The sequence below is a fragment of the Mytilus edulis genome, chromosome 4 (assembly GCF_963676685.1).
Source record: "Mytilus edulis chromosome 4, xbMytEdul2.2, whole genome shotgun sequence".
Taxonomy (NCBI): Eukaryota; Metazoa; Mollusca; class Bivalvia; order Mytilida; family Mytilidae; genus Mytilus; species Mytilus edulis.
This window is the reverse complement of record NC_092347.1, coordinates 7216403-7229692: the sequence shown is the minus strand read 5'-3', so window position 1 is coordinate 7229692 and position 13290 is coordinate 7216403. Positions and strand designations below refer to the sequence as shown.

The window sequence follows — 13290 nt, the reverse complement described above, 5'->3', positions numbered from 1 at the left end:
TTTCAGCTGGACCAAATCACTACTTTCCCTTAAAATTCTGAACCCAAATTTTTTTACAGTGTAATTTCACTCCCCTTCTTGCAATTTGAGGCATTAAACATGGAGAAATAAATTTGGAAGAGGTATAAAAATTAATGGCAAGTAACCCACTGTCAACACTAGGGACTATATTTGTGAACAACCAAAATCAAGGGACGACAATTGTGGTCTCGGACCAACTATCTCATTATCTACAGCTTTATAATTTGCTGTAATTGCACAGAAGTTATATCTCAGTTTAAAACATTTCTGACCCTGTCAGATTTTCTCTTATCTATTACGGTTTTCAGGATAATAGACAAAATATGCATTTTACCCCATATGTTCTATTTTTAGCCATATAGGTTGGCATGCAGGATTACAAAACACCTTATCTAAAACTAAAAGGGGAACCCCAATGGTGAGGTCAAGTTTGGTTCACATTGGCTGAGTGATTCAGAAGATGAGATTTTTGTAAAACTTAATGGACAACGATGTCGGAAAATAGACTCCCAAGTGATGAGAAAAGCTTGCTTGACCCTTTCAATCAGAAAGCTAAAAAGCACATGAGAATAACTAAAGAGTACTAGATTTGATATTTTACAATGACCCTCATTTTAAAGATGATTTATGATCCTAGACTAATCTGCAGTATTAGACAGTGATCATCTGACGATTATAGAAGTCAAATAACTACTGACCAATCATAATACTTATATTAAGACCAATTGACCAATCAGGTATTATTTCATCATCAATCTGCATCATCTAAATGTTTTAACATCATTCTGCATCATCTGAGTGTTTTAGCATCAATCTGCATCACCTTAGCATTTAGAGTGTGAAGCTAATTACAAATCAATGAATCTGGTGTTAGTTAATAACAAGTCAACACAATTATAGCTTAATCAATAATTTGTAGTCATCAATTTTTCATTTATGTCTACCAAGAATGTCCAGTCGATATTAGTTATTGATAAAAATGTTTCTTTTGTACAGTTCACTTGTCATTTGTAAATTGTATCTTTTTTGATACAGAAAAGAGATAAACATTACTAGGACATTTATTAATAATCCCACACTTACTGCGATAATAACAAAAATATGTTATGGTTTAGGTTACCTGACTTTCACTTTATTTTATGTCGAACTCATATCTTTTAAAGCAGATTGTAAAAAAATATATCATTTTCTGACCTTTCCATTTCTATCTTTGTTCGTTACAACCTTGGTCATCAATTGCTTTGTACATCCTTTGTTTTTGCATAGCTTATACACATACAATTTTATGTGGGGGATGAAAACATCTACGCATTAATGATTGATGGAATTTTACACTTTCTGCAAATTTACACATCTATAGTATATGTCTTGACTTGACCATATATAATTCAGAAATCAGTCTGATCAGAAAAACTTGAATGGTGATGTAGTAAATGAGCTGGCTCAGTGATAAGAACATATCCGTGAAAAGGATCAGAGTCTGAATGTGACAATATCAACTTTCATTAAAAAATTCATACCTCATCTGATTCAAAAACATGGCACAAAATTTTGGCTTGTTTTTTCTTGCGTAAAGAATCATCTCCAGGACTTGACAATATCCTTCGTCTTGCCATTATAACTAATATGTCCCCTATATCTGCTATATAAGATATAGTTCTTAAAGCATGGTCCATCATTATCTCCTATAAAATATAACAAAAACATTTGTAATACAGGGCTCTATGAAAGCAGCCTGAGACAGCATCAATGTGTCAACACATTAACACGGAAAAACAACAATATAGATATAGGAAGATGTGGTGTGAGTGTCAATGAGAAAACTCTCCATTCAAATAACAATTTATAAAAGTAAACCATTTTAATTCATGTTATTTCCCATATCTATACTACTAAAGAAAGAGACAAATTCCTGCGATTCACAATTTCTATGAAACCATAGAAAGTTGGATATAATTGTGATATGATAAATAAATGCTTTTTCTACAGAAAACACAAATTTTTGAGAAAATATCCAAATTCAGAGATCGCTTTCGATCCGAATCTGATATGCTTACATGCTTGATCAGTTGACGTACTGCCAGTGAAATTTAAAACTCTTTGTTTCAACACTTGCTCAATTGTACCTGGATTTCGCAGGCATCTTTTACTCAAAGTACTATAGGGAGACGGATTAATATAAGGGAAACCTTGTTTCCGAATCCCTTTGTAATATTGTATCACTGTATTTATATGTGTATGTCATGTACATGATTTTTTGAAATAAAATATGTTTAAAGTAAAGTACTATTTTTAGCCCCATTGCTTTTTAAAGGTAGGATAATATAAAAAATTATGCAATGTCTATTGCCACACAGTTAGAGAACTATTTGAAAGTAAGCTCAAATACCCCACACACCCAATATATAGGGGAAAAGCTTATTTAATTGACCTGATGGCATAGTTTTTCGGTTTACTTTAAGCTATATGATTCTTATCAGTTTTGGTGTCTGACAGTAATATAGAAGTAGATTGACAAAATTATAACAGTTCAAGAAAAACAAATATTTGTCTTTAATAAAAAGCATCATCCACTATTGTTACCTTGAGATGACAGTGACTAAGAATTAAAACACATTATAAGCTTGCAAGAGGAAACTGTGTGACACCATTTTTTCACTAGCAAAAATGTTAAAGCATAGTTAAAGTCATAAGCATGTTAAACATTATCTACATCTTAATCATCACAATGGCATTCTCCAACACAAACACCTAAGGTAATAAGATATTGATTTTTTAAGACAATTTGAAATCAAACAGAACCCACAGATTCTATAAGCAGACATAGTCTTCTGTTCATTAAAAAGAGTTGATCAAGATTAACATACTGACAGCGCATTATCAACTTTTTAATAACATTTTGTAATAGCCGTGTCCCTTAGGGAAAACTTGTTTCAACTTATATGTTATAAAATTCAGTTTTTTATTCATGAAAATACTATCCCTAGGTAAAAATGTTACCATTCATTATCACAAAGATAAAATATTTTTATGGCAAGGCCATTGAAGATGATATTGTCTTCTATGAGATAATCATAAAATGAGTTTATCCATGGGAAGAATTTGCAAATATGTAAATCTCTATCAGGGTAATTGATTTCTGTCCTGTCTGTTTTGTGTGGTAAACAAAACTATAAACAAACTAAATAATTGTTGAAACCCCTTGCTTCCAATCCTGCTTTTTGTTCTACTTTCATATAAAATTTGCCTCTTTTTAAAATTTCTAATAAATTATCAGATAAAATTTGTTTGTACAAAATGTATTGCAATCTGATTTCATGTACTAACACATGAAATATTGCTTAATCAAATAATTTACTTAACATCTCAACATTTTAGTTGATTTTAGTCGAATCTGACTAAAAAGATCCCCTCACTAAACCTCCTGTTTAGATTTCATAAATATTAAATTTTCACAGGCTTATCAGGGTACAAGCAACTTAGACAATGATAAGAATAGCCTCTCTTTCACGTAGAATGAGTTACCAACCTTTCCTGTACTTTATATCTTACAAAATGATAACAGGCATGTTTTAAGTTTCTCCCAATCTATTATTTTTTTTAAAGATTAAAGCACACAACATGAAAATGGCTAAAAAAAAATCTTCTTTAAAGAGCAATAACTCCTAAGAAGTTGACTGACCATTTTGGCATTTTGGCAGTATTAATTTTTTAGGAAATATTGTTCTGTTGGTTATTTTTGCTGTTAAAATTTCGAAGATTAAGAAGAAATAAATAGGGAATGTGTTCATAGAACACAGATGATGCTTTTGTTTGCAATATGTCATAAAGGGACATAACTCATAGCATAACTACCCAAATTGTACTATAACTGATTTTTTAGGTAATACGCATTGTTTATAAGTTTTATAACATTTGGTTTAAGGCAAACTCAAATAAGAGAACAGAAACAAATATTTCAGCAATTTTCTATTTGTAAAGGGGCATAACTCTAACAGTAAAGTGAAGCTACCAAAATTCAAACCATATTTTGTTGTAATAAGCATCATGTATAAGTTTCATTACATTTGATTCAGGCTAACTAAAGTTAGGGATAGGAAGAAAATATACAAGAGCAGTACATTGTCAGAATTTAGGAAGAAACTAAACTGACTGAATTATTGAGAGAAAAAAATAACGATTCAGGTATTTCTACATCTTTAGGTATAATCTTAACTTTTAATATGACTTTTCATTGAAAAACCCTATAGAATTCAGTTGTCCCTTACCTGTAAATCTGTATTGAGGACCATAATCTTTTCTGTAGAAACAAACAAGTCAACAGCAGTACTCGGTTGATTCTCACCTTCTGGGGCCTGTAAAACAAAAATTCTAAAAATTAAGCTTGAAAATTTTCATAAATAAGTTCAGATTTAAGATGAATGATAATATGACTGTGTCTCTGTCTTTCTATCAGCCATGCCACTTTACAAACAAGTTGAACTGGGGGCTTATGGTCATTACTGATTTCCACACATTAAGTATATAGTAAACAAGAAGTTGTTAAGCAATTGATAAGAAAACCAACTACACAATATAGCATGCTCCCATGAAGCTTAATACCAAATTTCAGAAAGCTGTGACATGAATTCCTTAGAAAACTGTAAAGAAATATTTTTAGGACAGATAGGCAGAATGACACACAAATAATTATTAAGTTTTACAGATGAACATAAATGATAGCATGTTGTTTATGTTGCGACCACATTGTTTTTTCTTGCTGGTAAGGATCCATACAATGTCAATAAATCTACCAAAACCATCATTGATTAAGCTCACAAATAACATCCCCCAAATCTGTTGCTTATTTTTTTTCCTTTGATGTAAGATTTTTTTCTGTTATGATTTTTCTTCTTATTGTATGCTGCCATAAATATTCAAGAACAGTTGCAATCACGAAACCATTTTTCATCACAAATTTCATTCTATTTTTAGTAGCTTTGAACTTGATCTTATACACAGTGACCTTAAAAATGAAAAGGGTCTTCCTCTTTATATGTGTGACCATATAATAGAAAGGTTGCAATAACATTAAATTATTTGATTCAGCATTTGAAAACCAATTTTCAATACTGAACATAGAGACCAGAAATCAAAAAAAGATTTGTCATCCCAGTATATTTGACCATATATCCTAGGAAGGTTTCAAGCCTACATGTAACATTTAGTATCAAATCTGGAAAATCAGTTATCTGCACAAATATCAGTCAGATATTTTAAAAAGTTAATATCATAATGGACTTGTGTGCTAAATTTCAAAATGATGTGACCACATGTACACTAAACCAAAATTTAAAACTCGACACAGAATGGATAGACAAACCAAAGGACAGGTACAAACCAGAACACATATATATAATGCCCTTCTACGACTACAGATGAGGCATATAAACATACATAACAGGTTTGAGTGTAAACATATGATAAAATAACAATATTTCCAATATCCCCCTCTGATGGACATACTTTATCTGTCCAAAGGAAATAATTCCAACAAAAATGTACACAATGTAGTGCTCAAAATTCTAAGTATTGGAAAATAAAATGTAAGTTTCTGAGCGATCCAAAGATCACATGAATCTTACAACTTATCACAAGCTTTTGATTAAATATTAAACTATTTTGAATAGTAGTACTGGAGAAATGCATGACCAAAGTTAATTCAACAAATTGAAAATTTTAAAGTATTGGGGAACAGGAAGTAGTTGTGAGACATATCTAAAATGTGCTCACACAATACAACTCATCACTGTCAAGTTGCTGACAAAATATGAAGTTATTCCGCTCAGTAGTACCTGAGAAAAGTGACATAATTATTATTTGAAAGAATGGATGGTTGAATTTTTATGAATTATATATAAAGTGTGATGTTATATAATGTATACAGAAATCTATAGGATGATGGTTTATTTGTGAACAAGTAAACATTGATATTGCCTGACATATACTCAGAAGATATCATCATATAGGATGATGGTTTATTTGTGAACTAGTAAACATTGATATTGCCTGACATATACTCAGAAGATATCATCAATAATTTAAACAGTATCTTCTATTTTACCCATTAGTAAAAGAACATTTCACACGATTTTCTTACTGATAATTCATTTCAAAATATAGTACAGTTTATACAGTTTCAGGAGATTATTATTCATTAAAAATAAAGCTACCACATGAGAATTAACATTGCCAAACTTCATTGAAAACAGACAATACAAGACAAAAATAAATTATCTTCCCTAAAAAAATATGACATTATTTGATATAATCCTTTCTAATATACACATATTCAAATACGTGTAGAGAAATAAAATTGAGAAAAAACTACAAAATGCACTGTGATTATAAAGACCAAAAGATACAGATATATATGTACAACATTGTTATAGAATACATATGTGTACATGTACTTCAAAAGCTAAATACAAAATAAATAAAAACCGAAAATAGTGAAATACATAAGCAAAAATCAAGGATATAAGGATATAAGTAATGTAACAGAAACATATATTTGTGTAATTTCAATAATTTTTGTTTTCTCACTTCCTGGAGTACAAAATGAAAGTTACTCGGTACAAGAAGACAATGAAGAGCTGTAGTAAATATCTAAAACAGTTCTGTGTTCAAACAGTCTAAGAGTAGCAAGGTACTCATTGACAAGAGTACTGCAAAAAACTTATTGATAGAAGTACTACAATGAAATCATTGACTTGTCATAGAAAAGAACAAAAGAACATAATGTACTTGACTGGTGATAGAAAACTCTTACTACAGTCTACAAATCTGACAACTAGAACTTGATGTACCAGTATACAAAAATATGAAATATATTGTTTTATAAAATTTGGTAATTCACTTGTTAGTTTAATAAACAGTAAATGCTATATCTATGAAGTAAATAAAAAGTTCTTTCCTCTAGTTGTTTAAAATCACACACACACAGATTGCCAAAATGGAAGGAAAATGCGTCTCCCAATTTTGCAATTCCATTTTCTAACACTTTGGAGGCAATCTTGTTTTGACTGACCTAGTGAGGTTGTGAAAGTAATGTAGGAACCACTTATTTTCTTTGATTTTTTATTAGTGTAATTTGCATAATTCAGTTGTCAGGTGTTTCAGGTTCCAATATTTTCAATTTATGAGTCTTTTACAAAATAAATTGAGAATGTGTACATATACCAGATGAGGCCCACACTTGCATATGACGTTATAAAGGGACATAACTGCAGAACGGTATTAGGGTATTAAAATTCAAACTTGATCTGTGTTTCATGGTAATAAGCAAAGTGTATGTGTTTCATGACATTTAGTTGAGCCAACTAATGTTACAAACACAGAAGCAAATATTTGGATGCACTTACAGATTGACTGTGAAAAAACTTAATGCACCTTCCACCTATGCACTGGGGCATAAAAATTATTCAAGACACAACTTAAAGTGATATAGATAGAACAACATGTATGATGAAAAATAAAGTTGTGATGATATAATTAACAACATGTATGATGAAATCATAAAGTACCTGGAATTTAGACCCAAAATGCAGAGTGCCAAGCATCTGTAATTAAAACAGCACCGAACTAAATGATAGCCTTACACATATTAAATGTTAATGTGTCAATTATTACCATGCATTAAACTAATTATAATACATCAAACACAAAAAATAGAATTCAGAAACTAGAAATTATTTATACCAATACTTACCTCAATTCATGAATATGGCAATCAATATTTCTCAATTCATGAATATGTAAAGCATTTCTCAATTCATGAATATGTAAATAAGTATTCTCAATTCATGAATATGCAAATAAGTATTTCTCAATTCATGAATATGTAAATATTCAGGCTGACTGATATCTTTTTTTATATTTTTCATGCCATCAAATTTGAAGTTTCTGAATATAATGTTTTGTATGCATGGTAACCATTAACATAACAACTTACAGTGACAACTTCTGGTGCATTTAGCTAATTATAAAACATAGGTGTCTCTTTATATTCTAATGTAATGGTAAAATATCTACATCATATTAATACTTCTTAAATTGAAATAAAAAAATACCTGAACAATTAAAATTCTGACAATAATCTTTCAATAGAATCAATACAAATACAAGTTCATAACCGACAAACAGATAGTGCTAGTTTGAAAACAATTTAACATTTTCAGTTGATATCTCTTAAAATATTTGAGTAAAAATTTTACTTTCTTTCTTAACATGCTAACAACATTTTATACAACATTCATGCACTTACCGACGCCTTGGTAAAAAAAGGAAAATATTAAATCATATTAATCCCGACATCAAAAATGCAGGAGTAGCAAATACGTCAATCTGTATGACAACACTTAACCTCAGAAAAAATATTTAAAATTTGTGTGTATCAGTTTTTATGTTATATAAGATTTAATACATGTCAAACTGTGTAGAGTATAAAAATAAGGATAATGCCAGTGACTAGATACCTATTGGTGGTAGAGGATTGAGAGAAACTTCCATGGAAGTACAAAAAACATGTATATCCTTTCTTAAGCCTTACATTGATTCAGTAATTTCTCAGACTCTGTCAAAACTTTTCAGTTTTATTCCTGTCAAAATTGACAATTCTAATCTAAATATCAGTAGTGAATCTATTTTCATTACCTACTGTAAACCTAAGAACACTCTGAAAATTATTTTTGAAAGGCAAAAATGGTTAAGAAACACTTTTATTGAAATTATCATGTTAACAATATTTTTTGAATGCATCTTTGAATTGAGTTGACACTCTATTAGTGCAACACATGCATTTTCTACTAAATACATGCGTAATTTTCAACACATGGAATGTTCACACATTCTATTTCTTTACACATGATCTGACACATTTTTAGAATATGTCCAATATATGGAAGAGGTAGTTTCATCTTAGGAGGAAAATTTACGAACTGTACCTATCAAAATGTTAGGAATAGGAGTTTAACATGAATATAAGAAATTGATCATATGATACTAGTTCATATATTCATGAATATACTATGCATAATGAACACATTATTTTCCAATCTTTTGTCAAAATTCATAAAACTAGACATTCAAAAACTAAAAATCACTCAAAACTTATCATTGTTTACATTCGGTTCATTTAATTTTACCATTCCTTCAAGATGTCATGAATGGTTATTCTCGAAAATAAGCAACTATGAGAATTTTCCTAAGAAAGAAACTAATTAACTTAAATTTACATGAACAACCTTGAAACAGTAACTACAATATTTATCTTGTACAGTAAAAGGAAGCATTCTATAATACTGCAATTGTAATCACAATATCTAATAGATATTTGGTAAAATTTCAAAACACAAGTTATTAAAACAACTATCTTGAGTTACACTGAAAAGTAAATGTTTCCAATTTTCAAAAAAAAAGAGAGTACATGTTATAACTTTATTGAAAGTGATTTCATCATACATGCTTCATTAAATGATGTTTCACACAGATGACATGATGAAATGATGATGACAGCCATTAAAATCTGATTGACCTCTATTATGTGTAATATTTTGAATGACCTTGAATTATCAGGAGACAAAATCTATTCCATATCTGATCTCAGAAATCTAACAGTCCACTTATCAAAACATCTCTGACATGACACAAATATCAGACAAAATCTATTCAATATCTGATCTCAGAAATCTAACAGTCCACTTATCAAATCATCTCTGACATGACACAAATATCAGACAAAATCTATTCAATATCTGATCTTAGAAATCTAACAGTCCACTTATCAAATCATCTCTGACATGACACAAATATCAGACAAAATCTATTCAATATCTGATCTCAGAAATCTAACAGTCCACTTATCAAAACATCTCTGACATGACACAAATATCAGACAAAATCTATTCAATATCTGATCTCAGAAATCTAACAGTCCACTTATCAAATCATCTCTGACATGACACAAATATCAGACAAAATCTATTCAATATCTGATCTCAGAAATCTAACAGTCCACTTATCAAAACATCTCTGACATGACACAAATATCAGACAAAATCTATTCAATATCTGATCTCAGAAATCTAACAGTCCACTTATCAAAACCTCTCTGACATGACACAAATATCAGACAAAATCTATTCAATATCTGATCTCAGAAATCTAACAGTCCACTTATCAAAACCTCTCTGACATGACACAAATATCAGACAAAATCTATTCAATATCTGATCTCAGAAATCTAACAGTCCACTTATCAAAACATCTCTGACATGACACAAATATCAGACAAAATCTATTCAATATCTGATCTCAGAAATCTAACAGTCCACTTATCAAAACATCTCTGACATGACACAAATATCAGACAATATCTATTCAATATCTGATCTCAGAAATCTAACAGTCCACTTATCAAAACATCTCTGACATGACACAAATATCAGACAAAATCTATTCAATATCTGATCTCAGAAATCTAACAGTCCACTTATCAAAACATCTCTGACATGACACAAATATCAGACAAAATCTATTCAATATCTGATCTCAGAAATCTAACAGTCTACTTATCAAAACATCTCTGACATGACACAAATATCAGACAAAATCTATTCAATATCTGATCTCAGAAATCTAACAGTCCACTTATCAAAACATCTCTGACATGACACAAATATCAGACAAAATCTATTCAATATCTGATCTCAGAAATCTAACAGTCCACTTATCAAAACATCTCTGACATGACACAAATATCAGACAAAATCTATTCAATATCTGATCTCAGAAATCTAACAGTCCACTTATCAAAACATCTCTGACATGACACAAATATCAGACAAAATCTATTCAATATCTGATCTCAGAAATCTAACAGTCCACTTATCAAAACATCTCTGACATGACACAAATATCAGACAAAATCTATTCAATATCTGATCTCAGAAATCTAACAGTCCACTTATCAAAACATCTCTGACATGACACAAATATCAGACAAAATCTGAACTTGATGAAAAGTAAATTATATTGATACCTTTATTCTCCCTACAGCTTCTTGAGCCTGCATCATTCTCATAGCTTTTGATGGCTGTCCCTCAGAGATTAGTTGTGTCGATCCTAAGTAGCGAGCTCTGAATAGTACACCCTCTATCAAAACTGATGGATTTTCAGGATCATAAACAGAAGCTGAAAATATAAGTTTTTTTTATTAGAATATGCATATTAAAAATGACATTGCCTGCATATAATATACTATAAAATATGCTAGCATGTAGTTTAGAAAGAAATTTGATTGACAAATCTATTAATGAATCAATCATGTTCAACTAAAGGAGTAGGTCCGGTAAGGACCGATTTTGGCCTCAAATTTCAGATTCATCTGACGAAAGATTTTGACCACTTTTTAAACTGTCTATTTCATTTGAATCAATTAGTTTATGTGAAAGATTTTAACTGATTTTGACATTAAAAACGACCCGATTCAAGCTTAAATATGAAAAATCTACCAAATATGCCAAAAAATGTCACTTTTCAGATGGTTTTTGTCAAAAATGAAAGTGGCCGCATCCGTGTTCATCCTCAATCTTTATATATGTTATGTATTATCATAAAATACAACTTACATTTTAATATTAAGAATGAACACGAATGCGGCCACTTTTGTTTCACACGAAAACCGTCTAAAATTTAACTAAAATGCTAGAATTATGAAGATTTCAGTAATTTAGCATGACATAATGGTGCTAGTACCTGATATATGTGCATTGTATTGTCAAAAACAGCCCATATTTATGTAGCAGAGGCATTCTATTGTACAATAAATAACTAAAAGTTTACATTTTAACAATTTCGTAAAACTGCTATATTTTGGGGCCAAAAAGGGGTCTTACTGGACCTACTCCTTTATATACATATACAAACTTTCAACTAAACTGTACATGTGATTCAGCTGCTGTGGTCAAATTCAAATTGTCAAGTATCATAACAGCTGTAAATTCAGAAATTATTGCATGAATTTATTGTTGAGATTTTGTCATTTTATATTTAAATAATATTTTATCTTTTACGATATTGAGAAAAATCCTGTTTAATTCAAATTGAAAAAGTTTCAAATTGCAACTTTAAATTATTGAGATTATAAACCTGTTACATTTTTCACAACAATTTCTGTATTTACAGTAGTTAGAAATATTGGTAACCAACATTCAGTATCAGTTTTAATCTAAGAGACCAACATAGTTTCTGCTTAACTTAATACATGAAGTAAAATTGTTTATTCCAACACATTAACATTACAAAAAATGCCGAATATTCAAACAGGGTCAGAATAAAAGGTAGAAGTGCTGTAAAGTAAACAAACATTTCAAGATTGTTTGGTGAATGTAAATTGAAGATGTAAGGTAAATGTCAAAATAACTTTTGGTGCTAAGGTCTAAGGAAGATGTGGGCTAATGTTTAAGAAAGATTTGTGGAAAAAGATATGGGGTAATTATAATGTCAAAGGAAGATGTTGGGTTAATGTTGAAGAAAGATTTAGGGTGACTGTCAAAAGATTTGATTTTTGACTTTTGATGTTTTAATGCCCCTTTTAAGCACCACATTTAGGCTATTTTGTGACGGCCAGTTTTTATTGGTGTGAGGAAGCTGGGGAGCCCAGAGAAAACCACTGACCTTACATAGGAAAACTGACAATCCTAGTCAATTAAGATTGGGGTTGAATGCATCCGCATGAGTGGGGTTTGAACTCACAACCTCAGTGTTGACTGGCCAGTGATTACAGTAGTAACTACTTAGACTACTCGCCCACCGAGGCCCTGTGTCAAAAGAAGATGGGTGTAAATGTTTAAGAAAGATTGGGGTAAATTTCATAAGAAGATGTTGGGTAAATGTCAATGGATAATGTGGGGTAAATATCAATTGATAATGTGTGGTAAATGTCAAAGATAATTGGTTAATGTTAATAGTTGTGTGGGGTAAATGTCAATGGATAATGTTTGATAAATCAAAGGCTGATGTGTGTTAAATCTTAATGTAAGATCAAAGTTAAAATTCAAAGGAAGATTTTATACAAATATATCATGCTTACAAGGGGTATTTGCCAAAAATACCGGTTGAGAGGTACAAATTTCCAGAGCCGTTAGGCGAGGGAAATTTGATTATCTCGAAACCGGTATTTTTGGCAAATACCCCTTGTAAGCATGATATAATTGTTTAATTCCACCG

At 30.4% G+C, this 13290-nt stretch overlaps 1 protein-coding gene across 12 annotated transcripts in view; it reads right to left on the bottom strand.

Moving 5' to 3' along the window:
* LOC139518878 (amyloid-beta A4 precursor protein-binding family A member 2-like) overlaps window positions 1-13290 on the bottom strand; it is a 75290-nt gene that overhangs the window by 42578 nt on the left and 19422 nt on the right. For 8 of the 12 annotated variants that reach the window (XM_071310531.1, XM_071310533.1, XM_071310534.1 and 5 more), the window contains 3 exons: window positions 11102-11253; window positions 4290-4376; window positions 1542-1706 (listed from right to left, as the gene is read on the bottom strand). In XM_071310531.1, coding sequence (XP_071166632.1) covers window positions 1542-1706; window positions 4290-4376; window positions 11102-11253 — 404 coding nt within the window. The remainder of the gene's footprint in view (window positions 1-1541; window positions 1707-4289; window positions 4377-11101; window positions 11254-13290) is intronic. The other 4 variants (XM_071310535.1, XM_071310537.1, XM_071310538.1 and 1 more) reach the window with 1 other exon arrangement.